The sequence below is a fragment of the Phaenicophaeus curvirostris genome, chromosome 9, assembly GCF_032191515.1.
Source record: "Phaenicophaeus curvirostris isolate KB17595 chromosome 9, BPBGC_Pcur_1.0, whole genome shotgun sequence".
Lineage (NCBI taxonomy): Eukaryota > Metazoa > Chordata > Aves > Cuculiformes > Cuculidae > Phaenicophaeus > Phaenicophaeus curvirostris.
In genome coordinates this window covers 26,282,770-26,302,548 of record NC_091400.1, presented here as the reverse complement: position 1 = coordinate 26,302,548, position 19,779 = coordinate 26,282,770, and the positions used below count along the sequence as shown (strand labels likewise).

General features: G+C 44.4%; 2 protein-coding genes and 1 non-coding gene across 4 annotated transcripts in view; 1 reads left to right on the top strand and 2 right to left on the bottom strand.

The window, feature by feature from the left end:
* Positions 1-991: 991 nt before the first annotated feature.
* On the bottom strand, positions 992-17,825 carry TIMM23B (translocase of inner mitochondrial membrane 23 homolog B). The gene is made up of 7 exons (XM_069863960.1): positions 17,698-17,825; positions 17,365-17,423; positions 14,647-14,740; positions 14,361-14,445; positions 11,212-11,270; positions 7,961-8,071; positions 992-1,630 (listed from the first exon to the last, which is right to left on the bottom strand). The coding sequence occupies exons 1-7, from the start codon at positions 17,792-17,794 to the stop codon at positions 1,515-1,517; spliced, it is 621 nt and encodes a 206-aa protein (XP_069720061.1). The 5' UTR covers positions 17,795-17,825; the 3' UTR covers positions 992-1,514.
* LOC138724427 (small nucleolar RNA SNORA74) lies at positions 12,449-12,651 on the bottom strand. The gene has a single exon (XR_011338054.1). It is a non-coding gene; the product is annotated as a small nucleolar RNA SNORA74 (small nucleolar RNA).
* A 502-nt stretch (positions 17,826-18,327) lies between the features above and the next one.
* The window catches only part of PARG (poly(ADP-ribose) glycohydrolase), a 66,109-nt gene continuing 64,657 nt past the window's right edge, over positions 18,328-19,779 (top strand). For both annotated transcript variants that reach the window (XM_069864068.1, XM_069864067.1), the window contains exon 1: positions 18,328-18,532. In XM_069864068.1, coding sequence (XP_069720169.1) covers positions 18,424-18,532 — 109 coding nt within the window. In that variant the 5' untranslated portion in view covers positions 18,328-18,423. The remainder of the gene's footprint in view (positions 18,533-19,779) is intronic.

Here is a 19,779-nt window from a genome sequence, read left to right as displayed (position 1 = left end):
AAGACAGTGGAACATCTGGCTTAATAAGAAACAGCATTCACAAAGCAGGTGAGAAAGGGCCATTTCCTTCCCCTTATGCTCCCTCTTGTTGAGTGCTGGCACAAAGCATCCATTTTGACCTGGGGGCCAATTCAATTCAGCTGCGAAGGCTCGTTAGCTGGCAGACTTGCTCAATAAAGAGCTGGTCTCAGTGGTGGTTATATCCTTAAGAGGCTTCTTAGCAGAGCTGTTTCTTCTCAGAGGAAGGTAAGTGCTATTACATTCTGACTATTTATCTTCTGTTGTTGCTTTGTTGGGTGTGATGCAGTTATCAAGGGCTGCTTCAGCAGGAAGACCTCAAGTTAGCTTGTGTTCTGCATTAAGTTGCCTACTCAGTAGGAACTTTCTTGTTTTAGCTTTGCCTTCATATTGTCTCAGACTTTTTTAGTTATTTAAAAACTGAAGGAATTGGGTGTTAACTCCAATTAGAGAACTAATTCACAACTTGCTGTTTAATATATCTGCCAGCAATGCTTGGAAAGTGGCTCAATTTTACACTAGAGGTGGTGTATGTTCATCCTGTCTTTGCTCTGTCAGTAACCTACAAACACTACTTGGGGGACAAAGCTTATCGCCAATTAAAACTTGTGTAACAGGCAATGAGAGGAGTGTTTACACTGCTTGGTTTCTGACTGTTGGCTAAACAGGGTCTGAGATCCTGGAGCACCCAAGTGTTTCAATAATCCAATGGCAGCTGCTCTGTAACAGCAACTGTACCTCACCCAGAAACAACAGGTTCCTTACTAGTAAGCAAGAGGCTCGTGCCCTGCTACACCTTGCTGTCGCCTCCCATCAGGAGACAATCGGCCTGCTCGTTCACTTCTCCTTGCACCCAACTTCCCCAGGATTTTATCACATCAGTCCTTCAAAACAGAACTGTAAATAAGAGTCGCTGGACGCAGCGCACTTTTGTCTTACCAGGAGTAGGAACAGCAAAGCATAGAGAAGGTACTGCGTAAGTGCCACCCTTTTTATTAATGATGATGTCCTTCATTACAGCCTGCCCCATGCCATCAGGGTAACGAGCCTTGCCCTGTGCCGGCTGCTGCTGAAGGCTCCTGGGTGATGCACGGTGAAAGATTGCAGGGAATATGGACACAGACTTTATTATGCAGTGCGACTGCTCTAGTACACGCAACCCAACAAACCTGGTAGTGCAGCAGGTACAGCTACGGGACTTGAGCCTTGCATCTCTGGCCCAGGGCTAGTGGCGAGCGTGTCAGGGAGACTCTAGCTCAGTGGCCACTCTGCTCACTTGCAGGTCCAACAAAAAAAAATCGCTGCCTCCAGCAACTGGCTGGCAAAAAGAAAAGAGCCAGTCCAGCTACATGGCATCAAGAGGTTCCTCCCAGCACAGTTTCCTTCAGTTTCCCACTAATTGTAAATAAAATAAGAAGAGACACCAGACAGATCTCACAGCTGGTTTGACTGGTGACTGTGTAAGCGTGTCCTCTGTCCAGCGCTGGCTGCCCTGCTCAGAGGGACTGCCGGGCGACGGAGCCCTTCAGGTGCTCCCAGTTGTTATAGAGAGCGTAGAGCCCAGTAAGCGTCAGCCCCGCAACACCTCCTCGTGCTATCCCGCGCACTCCACCTGAAAAAGAAAAACAGATCAATACTCATTAAAGTTAAACCTGAGGAAAAGGTCAGGTACAGAAACTTCCAAGATGCTGGTCAAACCCAGAGGCCTCTTAATAAAGCAGTTTTTCTTTTTGAATGACTTTCTAGAAAGGGTACCTGTGCTAACTCTGCTCTCCTCTCAATCATGCTGCCAGGCTCAAGAGAGGTTGCTCCTGACCCTGGCACTAATTCTGTGGCAGGAATTCCTCTCAGGCTGTTAGCGCTGCTGCCTAAGTGAATCCCTGCAGAACACGCAAAGCAAGGACGGCTCTTCCCAAGTCCTACTTTATTGCATCTGTCCTCAAAGCAGGTGTTTACAGATGAATCCGGTCTCTTTCTGCTTTAAGAACTCTTACAGTTAGTAGTTCAGATAAGGCACAATAATGATTTTTGTCAGTTTTGGTAACTAGTTTTGGGGGGAAAAGAGAAAAGGGTGGCAGGGAGATAGATGAACCAACAGCAGCTGAGGTGGACACAACCTTGAGCTCCAGAGACTCATGAGGGCCACCACACAGAACTTAGCACTGCTTTTGAGCTTTGGGAATGTTAAAACTTTTTGAAAAAAATAAGTAGGTGAAAGGGATCAGGGCATGCATTGAACAACTTTATTCTTACTATTATTAACGTTTCAATGGGCATATGATGGCAAAAATTGAGTCACGCAGGCAATATAGAAAAAAATATACTTTTTCAACTGCTCACCTAAGACTCAAAGCTTCTGTGGCTGTGAAGGTAAAAATACGGGGCAAACTTGGCTGTTCTTGGCAGCCAGTGCACTTGGTGGGAGCTGGATGGCATCACTACTCCACTCCATCCATGTGAGGGCTGTGGTGTACACAGGGGAGAAGTAGAGACTTCGTTTTCTTGGATTAAACAAGCACTATGTTTCTGTTCCTCAGTAGTAGAAAGTACCTCGCTAAATCTTCCAAAACATACTATAAATGCACAGGAACACCTGAGAGCACGGCCTTCAACACCAGGACAACTTCACTGAGTTTGATTCTGCAATGTTTGCCAATCCCAGATGAAGCAAGTTAGATAATGTGTACAGTGTATAGAACAAGGCCAGTTTCTACTCACAGCTAGATAAAACCTGCCGACTTTATTGTAAAGCTGACAGTGGAACTCAGGTTCCTCGAAACTGTAAAGGAATATATCTCAATTTGTGTTTGTTTTGTTTTGTTTTTTCCATTATGGGTCATAAAGTTGTCTGAGAATTGCATGTGGGTGTGTAGTGGGGGAAGGACCTGTTGGCGTCAGCTAGACTGAGATGGCACTACCTGAGATGAAAGATTAAATTGATTCCATTGGAGTTGTTAAGGCTACTCCCATTGCCCAGGCACGTAATGAAACCAAGAAGGTGCAGAAGTTGGACTTTGTACTGGAGATCATGTCTAGCCATGACTTCTAGACGTGTCATTGCCTAGGTGTGATGATTCAGAAGGGTTTTGGGATATAAGCCTGAGTTCACTGGCCTAGTTGTTGAGAACCCAACAGCTCTAAGGAAAGCAATACCATTTATGCACCTATGTGCCCAAGCTGGTAGTTAGGAACGTGAATACAGACTTCTGTTTTTGATAATTCACCCTGAAGTAGTTGCACAAAAAGCTTTTCACATGAAGGGGCTGCAGCTGGGTACACAGAGCTCGCAGTGTGAGCTAGCAGCTTCTGGCAAAAGGCCACAGGTACAATTTAAAGGACACTTTGTACAGAGCAAATATTTGAGATGGGCTGTAAAAATACCAATTTGTTACTTTTGGGGAAAATGAGTAGAATGTTAGTCTGATTTTTCTGCTGTTCATTTTGGGATGCAATTGCTCGCAGAGGAATTCCCTGGAGAGCTCATAACCAGGTGGTGTACAGGGAAATGCTCAAAATGTGGAACATCCTCACAGAACACAACACAGGACAGAGCTGTGACTGTTTCTGTAGACTCTTCCCTCAGCCCTTAGGTTTAATTCCTCTCCTTTCCCTTTAAAACCCCATTCTTCCTATGAAAGAAAGGCAGGCTGGAGGCTGATCAAGCCTGGTTTCAGGTCCTGTAAAGTCATGATTGCACAAGAAAAGGATATTCTTTAACTTGGACAGCCGATCCCCTTCCTAGCACCCATGCAGCCCTGAACACAGTTTTGCTAAGCCACACTGCTGCTGACACAGACATGTCATAAGTATTTTCATGTCCCGAGGCCTGCCAGGTGAGGATGGCAGCTCCAAAGCCACTTGCAAAGTGCCAGCCAGCAGGCCTCGAGCAGTCTGTAGGCCTTGCAGACAACTTAGGGCCCCTTGGACTTGGCTGAAGAAGGTGTTTCAGTGAAAATCTGGTTCATGAACAGGAACTAAGCCTGTGCAGTTGGTACAGGCACAGTAGTGAGAGTCAGAAAACCCAAGAAAATGGGTAAGAAATTTATCTTACCAGGTTCCTATGCCTGTGCTACAAAAATTATACCAGTAATTTGTTTTGTAGCAGTTGCATCTGGTTCCAGACTAAGACATGAGTCTTCTGAGAAGATTACCTTAAAAGAAAATACATTCTCCACTCCCATCCCAGCTGTGTTTGCATGATAGAATGCATTCCCACCCCTCCCCTGCAATCGCTCTCTGCAAGCCTGTGATAGCGAGCATACTTTAACAAACCCTGCTAGAAATGTGGTCATAAGCCTCTAATCTTGCATGCCTGAGTAAGATAACTTGAAGTTGCAGCTGACAGACATTTCTGAAAACAGGTATTTTGAGATCAGGCAACTTGCACAATAGTTGAGAACTGCTGTGGGTTTCCGAGGATACATGTGATGCTCTCTAAATGAGAATTCAGCTTTCTAACTTCAGCTGCTGCACTTTTCACCATAGAGTACTGTTCCTCTTCACATTTCTTCATGGCAGATCCACTCCAGAGACTCAATTTGACTCATATAATAGGTAAAAACATTATCCATACTAAATAACATGAGAGCAAAAATCACAGAATTGTAGAATGCCAAGTTGGAAGGGACCTCAAGGATCATCTGGTCCAACCTTTTTAGGTGATAGTTTAAGTGAGATGACCCAGCACCTTTGTCAAGCTGAGCCTTAAGTGTCCAGTGTAGAGGAATCTACCACTCTCCTGGGGATATTGTTCCAGTGTTTAACTGTTCTCATGGTGAAAAATTTTCTGGAATCTAATTGTACTTTCAGCACATGTTACTCCACTATCCTGGGATAATTCCCGGGATGTTTAAATCAAGAAGCATCCAACAGCAAACATTAGAAATACCCTAACTGAAACTCCAGTCACATACTCATGCCAAACAAAAGAAGTGTAATAGTTAAGTTGTAATTAGTTTTCTGTCTTCCAGTCTCTCCCTGATAACTCAGAATGCAAGTAGTAGTTCTTCTTCCTTTTAGGGCTTCCAGGAACAAAAATAATTTTAAATGGTTTGAAGGGCTTGACTTTTCAAATGTACAAGGCAGCCTTGGTTTTACTCCATGTTCAAGCATATTTGTTTGAACATCTGTGGGTGGTTCTGGGTCAGTGGAAAACCCAAAACAGTTTCCTCCTGCTGCTCCACCACATTCATTCTATGAAATCTTCTATGTGTGGCCAAGTCTGTGGGTACAGATTTCCCGAGGAAACTGATAACTTATTTTTGGAAACACAATACATTTCAACAGCTTTACTACTTATAAAGTTGTACATTAAATTGTAAATTCTTACAGTTTTTCTAATTTAGCCTTCACACTGCAGTAACTATAGGAATTTTTCCCTCAAGCTTCATTGTTTGTGTATTCTAATCACAGTACCATCTTAGCTGCAGCAGTATGAAAGTGGCTTTTATAGTTCAAAGTAGTTAGCTAACACAGCTGCCCTGAACGTCACAAAACTGATCTTTAGCTTTGGCCAGACTTTACTGCCAGCAATAAAAACATTTAGATCTTCTTAATTAATTTGTAATGTATTGACTCTTCAGAGTTGTGTTCTGAGGTCTTAAGATTACAACTACTCCCTTCAGCTGCTGTTGGTGTGCTAGTCCCTTCTTTTCAAATGCACACACTTCCATACCAAATTATGTAACATCTGTTGTGCAAAAGGCATGAGATTGTGTATCCAGAATTGTGTTCCTACTGCACAGAAGTACAGTAAACAAAATTACGTTGTCCAAAGCATTACTTCATTCTTGTTCCTGTTTTCCCTAATCTCAAGAGGGATAAAACCCCCTGATTATCTAAGAAAAAGAACAACTATAGCCTGTGTGACCCTTAGATAAGAAGTAAAGCTTATTTAACTTCTTTGCTTAGTGTAGTCTGTCAGGAATTTCAATGATAAATTAATGGCTGTTATGCTGGGTCAGACCAAAGTCCCACCCGGCTCCGTATCTTTTCCCTGAGTGATCAATCCTGCATGCTTGAGGAGTGCAAGATCCTCAGCCAGCTGGACCTTTGTGACATGATTGGAACCACGTGCATTTTCATGGTGGGAGGGAATAACAGTGACACAGTGCAGTGACAATCCTCTCTGATTTTTTTCTGCTTTCAGAGTCACGTTTGACTCAAAAAAGAGATTGAAAACACATCCAAGAGGGCTAAACGTTTTTTTGAGATACGTATTCGTGCTTTGCAACATTTTAGAGAAAAATATAACAGACCATAATTTCTGCCACTGTTTGAAATGGAAAAATAAGCAATACCCTATTAAATGGAAAAGCCATCTTTGTAGGCTTATATCATGATTCTCTTTCAGTAAAACGCAAACAGGATTCACAAAGTCTACTACATACGTCCCTGGCAAAGGAACACAGAGGGTTTTCTTTCATCCATCACTTGATTTCTACCCAGAACATTCAGTTGAAGTTGTGAGCTTAAAATGTCCTTTCCTTAAATTCACAAGTCTAAGGTAACAAGCTAATACTGTATTCGTGTTGCTACATTAGGGCTAAAATCTAGCAAGTAATCTTAGTATCAAACTTCATTTAAAAATAAATGTGAATGCTAGAGATTACTTTGGTCAAAGGGATCAACAGTTTCAAAGTCCCTGAGATGAGTTTTACTTTCAAATTCAACCTCAGCCATACCGTATGCTGAGACAGATTCCAGCCAACACTTGGTTTGTAACAGCGAGTTGATGGTATCTGATTCAAAGACAACTGCCAAAAGCTTTGGGACTTTAAGTTATTTAGCCATTAGTGATGGGGAACTTCCAGTGACGAATGTCAATTCCAGTGAATACAGGGGGCTGAACTTTCCCAGTCCCCACCTACAAGCTTTCTTAGTGCTCTTTGACCATGGGCTGTGTGTTAAGCAGCTTTGCACAAAATTGTTCACATCTAATGGCTTTAAGCCTTTTTTTGTTTGACTGCTGGCATTTTGATAATGATTAACACCTCTGCAAGGACCAGTTGTGAAAACTGGTACCACTTTGGGACAACAAATCTCAGCCTTCAAGGTTAAGTGTACAAGCTAGTATTTATGAAGGCTGCTCAAGACAACTACTTTTGATTTCAATTAGTCTAGGCCCACAGGAAAAGAAGACTTCTCAAACTGTTTTGCCTCAAATATAAATCTGGCCTTCGAGAACACTTCGAAGGCACTGAGACTCAGCGAGCTAGGTAAAAATACATAGGTTATCGAGATACTTAAAACTTATAGTTTTTCCTGCAGTAACATCAATCTGTGGTACCCAGTAGTCCTCTAAAGAAGATGATACCTCCAACTGTTGAGCTTGGAATATGTGTTAGCAGTCTTTTTGCTGATGAAGCTTAGACCCTTTCTTCTGCAAACAAACCAGTATGCATCAGCAAACTAACCTTAAATCCATCCTGTTCTCAAATAACATCGTTTGTTAGTTTTGACCGCTATGCAAAGACTGGAGTCCTGCCACAAGACAACAGTTTCACCAACAGCTAAGTCTTAACTTCATAAATATATCCATCTCTGTGTGTGTAGTTTCTTTGCAGCTCTGGGTACTATCACACAAATCACTCGTAGTAAGTTTCATCTTGATGTGGTCAAGCTGTGTTCTGTGTGTTCCTCCTCCCATTCACTCAGGCAGATAGTTCCCATTTGCCTGCATTCACTCATGGATGTGAGAAACTATTGGTTTTACTCCTCCTACACCTGAAAAACCTGGCTAAGAATGAGCTGGGTATGTTTTATACAATCCCACTATAAATCTGAATAAACATTTCAGTGTTTATTCAGTATACAAGAGACAATTTAGCTTTCATGATTTTTTACACTGCCAATTTTCAGAGCAGGATATTACTTAGTAAAAGAAATGAAAATACTGATAAAGCACAAGAGGAGGAAAACTAGAAACATTTTGCTACTTTACCAGTGCTTTTGTACAGCATTCCTGTCAAAGTTCCAGCAGCTATGGTGTTCAGGTCATCTTCTGCACCTCGTGTTTTTTCAATGACAACTCCAAACGCACTGTAAAGTAGAGCTGGGAAAGAAAAACATATTAAAAAGATCAAGTTAAGACTCCCACTCTCTGAGATTTGAGGCTTAGGTTCCAGGCTCAGTGGAACTATTTAGACTGCACTCTGATGCAGAGATTTTCTGTTTATTTTAAAGCGGGGGGGATCCTTGCAAAATCCTCTTTGATGTTTTTTCCAGACTTATTTCTATTTTACAGACATGCTTGCTTTCTCTAGCTATAGTTTGGTTATGAAGTAGCATTCTTCACGACATCTAGTACTGCCTAAAGACAGGATAAATATGTGATATAAAGCACTGACTGAAGTTTAAGCCCATTTTGCTAGTTCAGGTTTGTTTTAAAAACTTTTGAGGGTTTAACTCTGTACCACCAGGCTTTGTACTGTCTCCTGCGGATGGCATGAAACTAAACAAGGCTGTCCAGGTAGCGGATAAAATTGTTGCTTGTGTGTGACTGAAATGAAATGCAAGCTAAGTGCAGTATTCAGACCTGGTTACCGAGGGGTGGAGTAGAATGGGCTACGTTTCCCTTATAAATGACTATTTGATTACTTGGGATTTGACATTTAGAGCTGCTTCACCTCTGCCTGCACAGGAAAACTTTGTCCCTGAAGGGCCTTTTGCTTTGGGAGAATTTTGAGCACTGCCCTGGAAAGGACCAGAAAGAGAAGTGCACAGGCATTTATTATGGATGCAAATATAATCTATGCACTTGTCCTCCAAGAATTTGAAATCTTTACTTCTGCTAAAAAGCATGTAAATCCTTCATAAGCAACCACATTAAAGTTGCTGAGTTAACAGAGGCATCTTTCTCCACTCAGCACAGGAAATGGTATTTTAACTTGTCTTAGCAGCATGCAGTTATTAACAGTGAGGGGAAGGAAAAGCTGAATTCAACAATGTTTCTTTAAATAGTTTAATGCAGACTTTGCTACCTCTGGTCAGGAGCAGAATGACAAAAACTGTCAGTAGTACAGAAAAGCTGCCCAAGTGAAATAAGATGCAGAAATACTTCAGCTCCTTAAAAGGAACTTCTCTGGTAGCAAGGACAAGGCAAATTCAGAGTGGCTTGGGTTGTAAGGGACCTTAAAGCCCATCCAGTTCCAGCCCCCAGAGGCAGGGACACCTTCCAGTGGACCAGGTTGCTCAAAGCCCCATCCAACCTGGCCTTAAGCACCTCCAGGGATGGGGCAGCCGTGGCTTCTCTGGGCAACCTGTGCCAGTGCATCACAACCCTCATTGGGAAGAATTTCTTTCTAATGTCTAAACTAAATCTTCCCTCTTCCAATTTAAAGCCATTAAAGAGCTATACCAAATCCCAAAATACTAAGTTCTGCTTAACTCTGACTTGGGAGGCCATAATTTATAAGAAAAAGAACAATTTGTTACTGGAATGCACAAACATTTTCTTGAGTAATCATTCTTCAAACACAGCTGAAAAAAACCTGTTAATGTGTCACTTAACCTGGAACCTTGAACCGCACTGTGCCTGCACCTCACCTTTCTGGATATAGTTTTGTTAGGTTTGGAATAGAAAATAAGAAAAGAAAAAATAGAAACAACCAAGAAGAAAATCCCACCATAAAACTCATTAGGCAGTATACATCTCTTAGGAAAAGTGCCATCCTCTCTCTACTACGGAATCCCATCTTTAACCAGGGACTCTATATTATGCTTCAAAAGATGATGCCTGAGCTAAGTGGCAAGCTAATCCACTCCTTAGAAATAAGACTGAAACAAAATGTAATAAATGCAACTTAGCTGACGCTTCGATGGACTTTTCAAAATTCTGTAGACTGGGTTATAACACGGTGTGATCTCTGCTCTGTTTTGAATATTGCTAATTTACCTACCTAATTTATCACTTTATGGGGCAATGAGTTCCATTAATCTTCTTCAATTTCATCACTTTTTGATTTCTCCTTCCAAAGTAACTGAGCACCCTTTTGTCTGTTAAGGTGGGAGAGGGGGCAAAGAGCTTCTGTTCTCTAGGGCATTAGTTATTAACAGAATCATAGAATGGTTTGGAACCTTAAAGCCCATCCAGGGCCAACCCCTCTGACACGGGCAGGGACACCTCCCACTGAATCAGGTTGCTCAAAGCCCCATCCAACCTGGCCTTGAACACCTCCAGGGATGGGGCAGCTACATCTTCCCTGGGCAACCTGGGCCAGTGCCTCATCACCCCCACCATGGAAAATTTCTTTCTAATGTCTAACCTAAATCTTATCACCTCCAATTTAAAGACATTCCCCCTCATCCTATCACTCCATGCCCTTGTACACAGTCCCTCCCCAGCTTTCCTATAGACTGTTCAGGTACTGGAAGGTCGCTACAAGGCCTCCCCAGAGCCCTCCCTTCTCCAGGCTGAACAACCCTGACTCTCTCAAATTACGGGAGGTGCTCAGGGCCTCAGATCATCTTCAGGGCCCCATCTGAACTCACTCTAATGAAATCATCTGAAGTTGTTTTTCTGAGGCAATGATGTGATTTTAATTCCCATTCTCTTACCTCCAGAAACCTTACTTCAGAGAAGTTTCCTTCTCACCTATCAGGCTTCTGATATATTACTTTTTCTTCCTAACCCTTGTTAGTTATAAGAAATGTCTAGATTTAAAGTGGGTGGTTTCATATGTTATTTTTCTAGCTCAGCTACCATCAGAGAAAGATAAATCTTTGTAGTCACCATCCCATTTCTTCTACAAACTTTTTTTGAACCTCTAACTGGAAAAAGACATCAAGGAGTTCCTCACATGACCATTGAGTGTCTTCTTAGGTTATTAAAGTTATTTTAGAAGTACTCAATTGTATTTTTTTTTACCTTAAGTTGTGAATTAACTGCAATTTATTAATAAGTAAGCATTATCTATAATGTTCAGTTATTCCTGTTATTCCATAGCTAGAGCTCATTTTTGTAATGTACTAAAAATTTTGGGGTTTAATTATAGCCTTTTGGCTGCTTCTCCTTAAATTTCTACTTTAGCCTTTAATTTTCTTCTCAATGTCTACTAAAATGCCCTCATGTCCTAAAGAAAAAAATGACAGTTTTTCCTGATGAGTTTCATAATGAAAATGTAGAGAATGCACTTTCCCATTAAACAGTTATATCTTTAGATTGTTTGCCCTGCAAAATAAGAAATTACTTACCCAGAGATCCCAGAGTGTTTGCCCATAACGCTCCTTGCCTTGTCACCATATTTAGAATTCTATAAAGGAGTTAAAAAAGATATTAAAACATTTAACACTGTGTTAATATTGCAGATGCATTTGTGATAGTAGGAGTGATGTGTTCTCGCTATACATTTGATTAATAGAACAGGAATGATGAACTAAAAGCTCTTCAAAACAGTAAGGGAAAGCACACAGCTTGGTAACACAACCTTCCCTGTCCCACACACTACAAATAGTAATGTAGGCAAATACTTACTCCTGTCAAGTCTTAAAATCTTTCTCTCTTTGCAAGTCAAACTTGTCCCTTACCAAGAATACAATCTCTTCCCCTTGAATGAGCCAGCAGTGTGGCCAGGTGGCCAGAAGGGCCAATGGCATCTTGTCCTCTATCAGAAACCACGTGTCCTGGATTGTGCCTCTGTACTTGGCATTGGTGAGGCCGCATCTCAATTACTGTGTTCAGTTTTGGGCCCTTCACTACAAGACATTGAGGTGCTGCAGCATGTCCAGGGAAGAGCAACAGAGCTGGAGAAGGGGCTGGAGAACAAGTCTTATGAGGAGCTGCTGAGGGAATTGGGGTTGTTTAACTTGGGCAAGAGGAGGCTTCGGGGAGACCTTATCGCTGTCTACAACTGCCTGAGAGGAGGTTGTTGTGAGGTGGGTGTTGGTCTCTTCTACCACGTAATAGGACAAGAAGGAATGGCCTCAAGTTGCACCAGGGGAGGTTCAGATTGGACATTAGGGAAAACTTCTTCATGGAAAGGGTTCTCAGGCACTGGAACCAGCTGTGCAGGGAGGTGGTTGAGTCACTAACCCTGGAGGTATTTAAAGATGAATAGCGCTTAGGTATGATTTAGTAGTGGACAGCTATAGTTGGACTTGCTGATCTCAAGGCCTTTTCCAACCTAGTGATTCTACGAAATGACTTCCTAAACCTAGTCGATACACATTCCTTACACAATGACTACATGTAGCTGCTGAGAATGACTGATAAACTTACGCTGACTTTGCAGGGTGTAAAGAATCTCCAACAAAGCTACAGAGCTCTTCTAGAAGGTGCAAGCGATACAGGGAGCATGGTGATGCCTGCACAGTGTGGGTAAGAAAAGCAAGTCTGAACTAAAGCAAGTCAGGAAGAAAAGAGACAATCTTTTGCAATTCCACTTGCAAAACTCAGTGCCTAAAGACAGGTGAAATACCACAATTATTTCTGTATGTATGCTTCCAGACTAGCGCTAAAGAGGGAAAGTCAATCTTTAGCACGCTCTCAGGGAAGCACAGTGCCACTTCTTTTTGGCATTAGCTGTCTCCAGAAGGGTGACAACAGCAGCCAGAAGAAATGACTGGTCTTTATCTGCCAGCAGTGTAACACTATCACAGGCACAGTACTGCTCTGGACAGCTGACTACCACTGGAACTTCCTTTATCATTTAAAACAACAGTGTCACACATGGTGTTCCTTCTGATTTGAGTTCATTTCCCACTACTTTTTCATAACTTTCACAATGAGACACAGGCCATTACTGCGTACGATTAGGTAATGAACTAAATGATAATGGAAAATCTTCATTTTGAAATGAGGAAGGAGTCCAAAGCTATCAGTAATCTCCCCCTAACCACAACCTCCACTGCCATTTTGTTAACATTACATTAACTTTGAACTGCTGAGAAAAATCATAATTTTAGTAACTATGAAATAACGTGAGATATATGACAAAGGATTAACAGCAAAAGTCAAATTCATAGAAAAATAAGTATCTGTGTATTTAAGGATAAGTTTGAAGGAAATATAGCTAGGCAATTTTCTTCCCTGCATCTGATTAGGAAAACACGGGACTCAAGGCCCCGTTTCAAGGTGATGACCTTCAGCAGGCCTTTTCCCTTGGAGGGCAAGAGCTAACAGCAGCACGGGCCCTGACTGCCACCTGCTGGGCTCAGCCCATCAAACGCTGCACTTCACAATGTTTCTGTCTGACTTGGTTCATGCCAAATACAAAACTCACAATTCTGTTTATCTAGAACATTATGGAACAGTCATAATTATAGCGGGGAAGATTTTGGTTCTATCTTTAATTCTAGAGATGGTAAAAAGGGGATGAAGAACACAACATTTTAAAAGGAGAAGAGCCAGTATAAACTGTAGTGGGAAATACTGAACTCCTCTTTTAAAATTTCCTTTTTCCAAAGTAAAGTATTCTGGGAGAGTGAAAGTGGTTTCTTCCAGTTATTTCACTCCTCTGCTTTCCTATGTCCATTTCACAGGCACTTAATTTTCCTTAGTTGTGTTTCAACTAATAACAATTCCACAAAGAGCAACATACTGCAGGAAAGAAGCCTGCTCCTATCTTTACTGTATTCTTTCAAACCATCAGGTAAGGTGAAAACTTGGGAATGCTAGGGGTGTCTGTGGAGCCACAACCCAGAACGTCCACCATGCAACACTTGCTCAGCAGCGCGCACCCGTGCCAGCCCTAAGGCAAATCCAGGCAGGCCCAGCTTCTGCATTCTAATCTCTTCTTAGTTTTGGAAAGTTTGGGAAAGAAGAGAACTCACCTTCAGGTTAAGTCACAGAAAAAAATAGCTCAAATCAAATTGTGCTTCTTCCAGGAATACTTCAACATATAAAAACGCTGTTTTGACTTTCATGGAATCATTTGGTTAGAAAAGACCTTTGAGGTTGAGTCCAACCATTCCTGTCCACTACTAAACCATATCCCTGAGCACCTCGTCTACTTGTTTTTAAATCCTTCCAGGGATGGTGACTACCACCTCCCTAAGAAGCCTCTGTCAGTGCCTGAAAAACCTTTCGGCAAAGAATTTTTTCCTAACATCTAATCTGAACCTTCTCTGGCACAACTCAAGGACTTTGAAGTAGATTTCTTATGAAGATCGAAGCAGTAGTTTATTCTCAAATATTTCAGGGAAGGCAGAGGATGTATTGTAAAAAGCTTGAACTGAACATGATTATAACTAAAAACATTTCATAACCTGATGAAGACAAACCCTGACTCATTTTTCCCCACTAAAACCACAAATGTAGGTTTATTTTTGCAGTATATTTTTACAAGCTGAGAGAAACAACTCTGCCACTAAGGTGAATTTTTTTTCCGAGATTAAACACTTACTGTACATTTCTAGGTTTGGACCATGCCATATTCTGTGTCTCCTTCAAGCCAAGTCGTAAACCATTCAGCGCGCCAAATGCTGCCCCTAGATAGCACAGCATCAGTTATTACTTTTTAAGAAGGAGAAAAAGAATAAAAAGAACAATACTAGAAGCAAATACTGAGAACAGAGTTCAAAGATACAGCTCATGCAAGACCGGATTGCAGCACAGGACCGTTACAACCTTGTTACTGACTGCTGTCTGTGGGTGGACAGCTGGGACAGGTGACAAACAACACCACCCACCTGTCATACAGCATCCTCCAATGGTAAAAAATGCCAGCTCAAATCTGCCTCGAGTTTTGTTGGCTCCCGTGGGCAAGATAAACTCATCTGTATCCTGGAGGAAAACAGAACAAGCACGGTTGTACTTTCCAGCTGTACCTGCTTCAAAATTGTAGGCCACGTTCACTTTTTTCTCTTTAAAGAAAAAGTAACTTTGTAACCAAGGATGTATTTCCCTGCACAGAAATAAGTGACCTATTCTGAACACGCACAAAAAAAGCAAAGAATACATTCAGACCTAGTGGTGATCAGGCATGAAATACATGGAGCTGGTAGTTTTTCCCTCATGCATGTTTCTCCCACAGGGACAGGCTCATGTTCTCTTAAATCATACTGGTCTAAAAAGCCAGAGAAATGGGCTGATAATGAGCATCTGTGTAGTGATAAGGTGGGTCAAAGCACATTTCCAATACAAGATGCTGACTGACAAGACACACACAGGTTGATAAGGTGCTAAACCAGTAAGATTTCTTTTTATGCCTCTGTGCTTCCCAGTCACAGTGTTATTCACCTCCCTTTTCACTTACTTAACAACTGCAGACTCAAGAGATAACATTCTAAGGGGTTTTTTTAGCCTGTATTTGACACTGAACACAGATGGCAATACAGACAAAAATACACAACTTCTAAAACTGAATGCTGAACCTATAATATGTTTTTAAACTTCCCTGTAACTAGATACTTGGAGAAATTCAGTGCACACACTAGTCAGCAGTTTCTTGAGTTTTCACTGTTGTCCTAGAAGTCAAGACGAAGCAATCGCTGTCTGTACGTAACATCTGTTTCCATAGAGACAACCACCTAGGAAGCCTCTCCTCTAGGTCTGTGACAAAGGCTGGCCTGCTATTTTATAGCAATACCTGCTGAAGGTGGCAAAAGCATCACAGAAAGCACACTGGTTTGTGCCTACGTTGATGGACTAAAAGAAAGTGGATTTTAAAGTCATGAGAACCACTGCAGGATTTGTTATTATGGGAAGGCAAGGACTGACACGTATGATTGTCAACAATAAAGCTGCCTTTCTCTGTGTATTGTGAAAACAAATGGGTGGCCTTTAAGTACAGGATACCCTCACCCCTCCATGCACACAGACAAACCAATTTTAAAGGCTACTAATTTAAGTTCTTGTAGCCAATATTTTAAAACATGCCACTTCCCTTGAATTTTTGAAGTCACAGAATGGTTAAGGGCACAAAGAACCTGTGCAGACTGCTTAGTGCCCCAAGCAGGGGCCAGCGCTCGCTGCCCAGGGTCGTACCCGTGTTCTGTGCCTTCCCAAGAACAGAGAGCCTGTAGCTTCTTTAGTCAGCTTGTTCAAGTACAAAAAGCACTCTCACATTAACGGAACTCTGGTTTACTTCAATGTACTTGCTAGTGCTAAACCTAAAGAGCAGTGAAGTGTTACAACGTAAACTACAGCCGCTACTGTTACGTCAATGGGTATTTTTAGAACTGTTTTATAAGTTACCCATGCCAGTACTGCCAATACCTTCTTCTCTTTCAAAGCAAGCTCTTTTAACAAAAAGGATCTATTAGAATGTACACACCTTTTCCAAAAACTGTTGTATCATTTTTAACACTACTTTGTTAGGTATACTGTACTAACTATCAGATTAATTTAAACCTTTCCAGCTATTGTTAATGTTGCTGAGAAAGGAAAACGCTACTGGAATTTAAATTATTTTTGTTTTCCTTATGATGGCTTTCAGGTCAGTGCTTAAAAGGGGCCAGCAGGAACGCTTGGAGAGAGACTTTTCATCAGGGAGGGCAGGGACAGGATGAGGAGGAGCAGTTTTAAGCTGAAAGAGGGGAGATTTAGATTAGATGTTGGGAAGAAATGTTTTCCTGTGAGTTGAGGGGACAGGCTGCCCAGAAGAGTTGAGGAATGCCCCACCACTGGAGACATTCAAGGCCAGGCTGGATGGGGCTTTGAGCAGCCTGATCCAGTGGGAGGTGTCCCTGCCCACGGCAGGGGGATGGAACTGTATGGGCTTTAAAGTCCCATTCAGCCCAAACCACTCTATGATCATGTTATGTTAATGAATATTAAGTTGTGTGAGTATGATAGACAATATTCTGTAGAATAAACCAAAGAGCTCTGCTTCACGATGGTCTCCCTGGAGCTGGAAATGACATTTGGGAAGTGGCGTGATATTTGCTGCTGCTGTGACGAGCACACACACGCTCTCAAGGTTGGGGTTTGGATGAAACCTCTGTAAACTGAACTCCTCACAGTACTTCTGGCTGCTTTCTCTGGCTCAAGGGGCTCGGTGGAGGATGGGACAAAGGTCAGGACTTGTGCAAAGGTACATTGGAGTTATATCACAGAAAAATCATTTAGGTTGGAAGAGAACTTCAAGGTCGAGTCCAACCACAAGCCCACCACGGGCAAGCCTGCCACTGAACCATGTCCCTCAAAGTAGGGTGGGAGATCTACTCTTTTTCAGTCACATCAGGCTTATAGTCACACCACAGTCTTACTTATCGTTCTCTCTATTAAAACTGTTTTCCTGGATACCACAGCATTGCAAGTTTTTATTAGGAACAGTACTGAAAAAATAATTCCTTTCAACCCTTCATCAATTCAAGACTGATGTGTACACGCCACAGGATTTTTGAGGTCTTCACACACATCTGCTGAATCGAGTTCAACATGATAAAAACGAGCCGCCTTCTCACCTGTACAAGATACCTGGGGTCCAAGTTTAAATACGGGGACAAAGGGCTCATTCCAGTTACTAAAAGAAAAAGAAAGACAAAACAAAGAGAATACTTAAACCCCAACTTCCCTAGTAACAACAGCCCTTCCCGCGAGCTGAAAAGTGGGGACCTCGAGCGGGAAACCAGGGAAAATTCCCCCGCTGAGCCGCACGACGGGGCCCGGGGCAAGCCTCCCCCCTCGCTCTCAAGCCCCATGACGAGGGCAACCTCCTTCCCTGGCCCCGGGGCAGCCGTCGTCGCCGCCGCTCGCAGGCCGCGGGGGGCCGCGCCGCCTCCCCCCGCCGTACTCACGGGGCACCCCGGCCAGGTCGGCGTTGGAGTACCCTGCGCCGCCGCCGCCGAACAGCCCGCCGAGCCCCGGGCCCTTGGAGGAGCCGCCGCCGTCCATGGCGCCGCCGGCCGGAAAGAGCGTCGCACCACTTCACGACACCGCCGCGCTTTCCGGCGCGCGGTCGCCATGGCGTCAGGGGGGCGGGCCGCTGTTCAGCCACCGAGGAGCCGAACCACCTCCTCCACGCGCCGACGTAAAGCGCGCTGCTTTACGACCCCCGCCCCGCTTCCTGACCCCGCGCGGCTTTCTGCCGCGGGCGCCGCTTTGCGACACAACCCGCCCTGCTTTCCGGCGCGGGGTCGCCATAGTGAGAGCCACTGAGGGCTCTTTGCGACACCTCGTCCCGCCCTGCTTTCCGGCGCACGGTCGCCACCGTGAGAGGCGCTGAGTGCGCTTTGCGATGCCCTCCCGCCCCACCTTCCTTCCGGTGCGCGGTCGCCAAGGCGACATGCGCTGAGGCTGCTTTGCGGCGCGCGGTCGCCACGGTGATTCAAGCCTCCGCTGCTTTGCGACCCCCGCCCTGCTTTGCGGCCGCGCCGAGGGGCCATTTTTCCGGCCCGGCCCCGGCGGCCGCAGGATGCGGAGCGGCGGCGCCGCCCCCCCGGCTGCGGCCCGGCCCCCGCGGGACCCCGCGGCCCCGCGCGGATGAGGCGGCAGCGACGGACGGAGCAGCGGCCCCGCCGAGGATGAGCGCGGGCTGCGGGCCGGACCCCCCTCGCAAGAGAGCGCGGCCGAGCCCCGGCGCCCGGGAGGGGCCCGGCGGCCTCAGCCCCGCCAGCGCCGTGGGGAACAAAGGTTCGTGCCGGCCGCGGCTGCCCGGGGAGGGGGGCAGTGGCTCCAGGCTTTAACGGGGCTCCTCGGGCGGGGATGTGGCCTAGGGAGAGGTAGCTTGGGCATTGGGGAGAAATTCTTCGCGCTGAGGGTGGTGAGGCACTGGCACAGGTTGCCCAGGGAAGCTGTGGCTGCCCCGATCCTGAGGTGCTCAAGGCCAGGTTGGATGGGGCTCTGAACAGCCTGATCCAGCGGGAGGTGTCCCTGCCCATTGCATCGGCGTTGGAACTGGGTGGGCTTTAAGGTCCCTTCCAACCCAAACCATTCTATGATTCTTTCCTGTTTCCTTCAGGCAGTTTGAGCGGAGGGGGGCTGGCCAGGGTTCCCTCCAGCCCCTGTTGCAGGGATGGGGTAGTTTTGGGGCACCAGGGGACTGATACTGAAGAAGGGTGTTGTATACTTTAGATAAGAATAAAATGCCCAAAAAGAGAGATTTGAGGAGCGAGGTGAATCTCTCCTCTTCTCTCTCTCTATTCTACTCTAATTTCATGAGACCTCACTTGGAGTCCAGTGTCCAGTTCTGGAATCCCCAACATAAGGATATAGAACTATTGGAATGGGTCCAGAGGAGGCCACAAACTGTTCAGCCTGGAGAAGAGAAGGCTCCAGGAGACCTTAGAGCAGCTTCCAGTACCTGAAGGGGCTATAGGAAAGCTGGGGAGGGACTTTTTACAGGGGCATGGTGTGATAGGATGAGGGGGAGTGGCTTGAAATTGGAAGGGGTAAGATTTAGGTTAGGACATTAGAAAGAAATTTTTCACAATAAGGGTGGTGAGGCACCCGGGTTGCCCGAGGAAGTTGTGGTTCCCTCATCCCTGGAGGTGTTCAAGATGAGGTCCGTTGGACCTTTGATCAGCCTGGTCTGGTGGGAAGTGTCCCTGCCCATGGCAAGGGGGTCGGAACTGGGTGAGCGGTAAAGGTCCTTTCCAACCCAAACCATTCTGTGATTCTAGGTACCGATCCTTGTGGCATGGGGCAGTGCCTGTTGTCTCCCTTGGGAGAGAGCCAGCTTTGGGTACAGGATTCTTAATGCTGTCTTTCTGCCAGATTCTTTACAAACTTTTGGTAACAGTACAGGCATCCGAGTGAGGTGTGAGCAGCTACAGGGAGTGTTTTGGGTGTGCAAGAACAAATCCTTGCCGCAAGAGGAATGGAAGAAGCTCCCACCTGGCTTCCTTGTTTTATTTTTATTTGGACCTGATTCTGTTGTA

Excerpts from the sequence above, each read along its gene's own strand:
- TIMM23B (XM_069863960.1), bottom strand. The coding sequence starts at position 17,794 with ATGGACGGCGGCGGCTCCTCCAAGGGCCCGGGGCTCGGCGGGCTGTTC. Across the intron at positions 17,424-17,697 it reads CGACCTGGCCGGGGTGCCCC|TAACTGGAATGAGCCCTTTG; the intron begins GTGAGTACGGCG and ends TTTTTCTTTTAG. Across the intron at positions 1,631-7,960 it reads AATGCTGTACAAAAGCACTG|GTGGAGTGCGCGGGATAGCA; the intron begins GTAAAGTAGCAA and ends TTTCTTTTTCAG.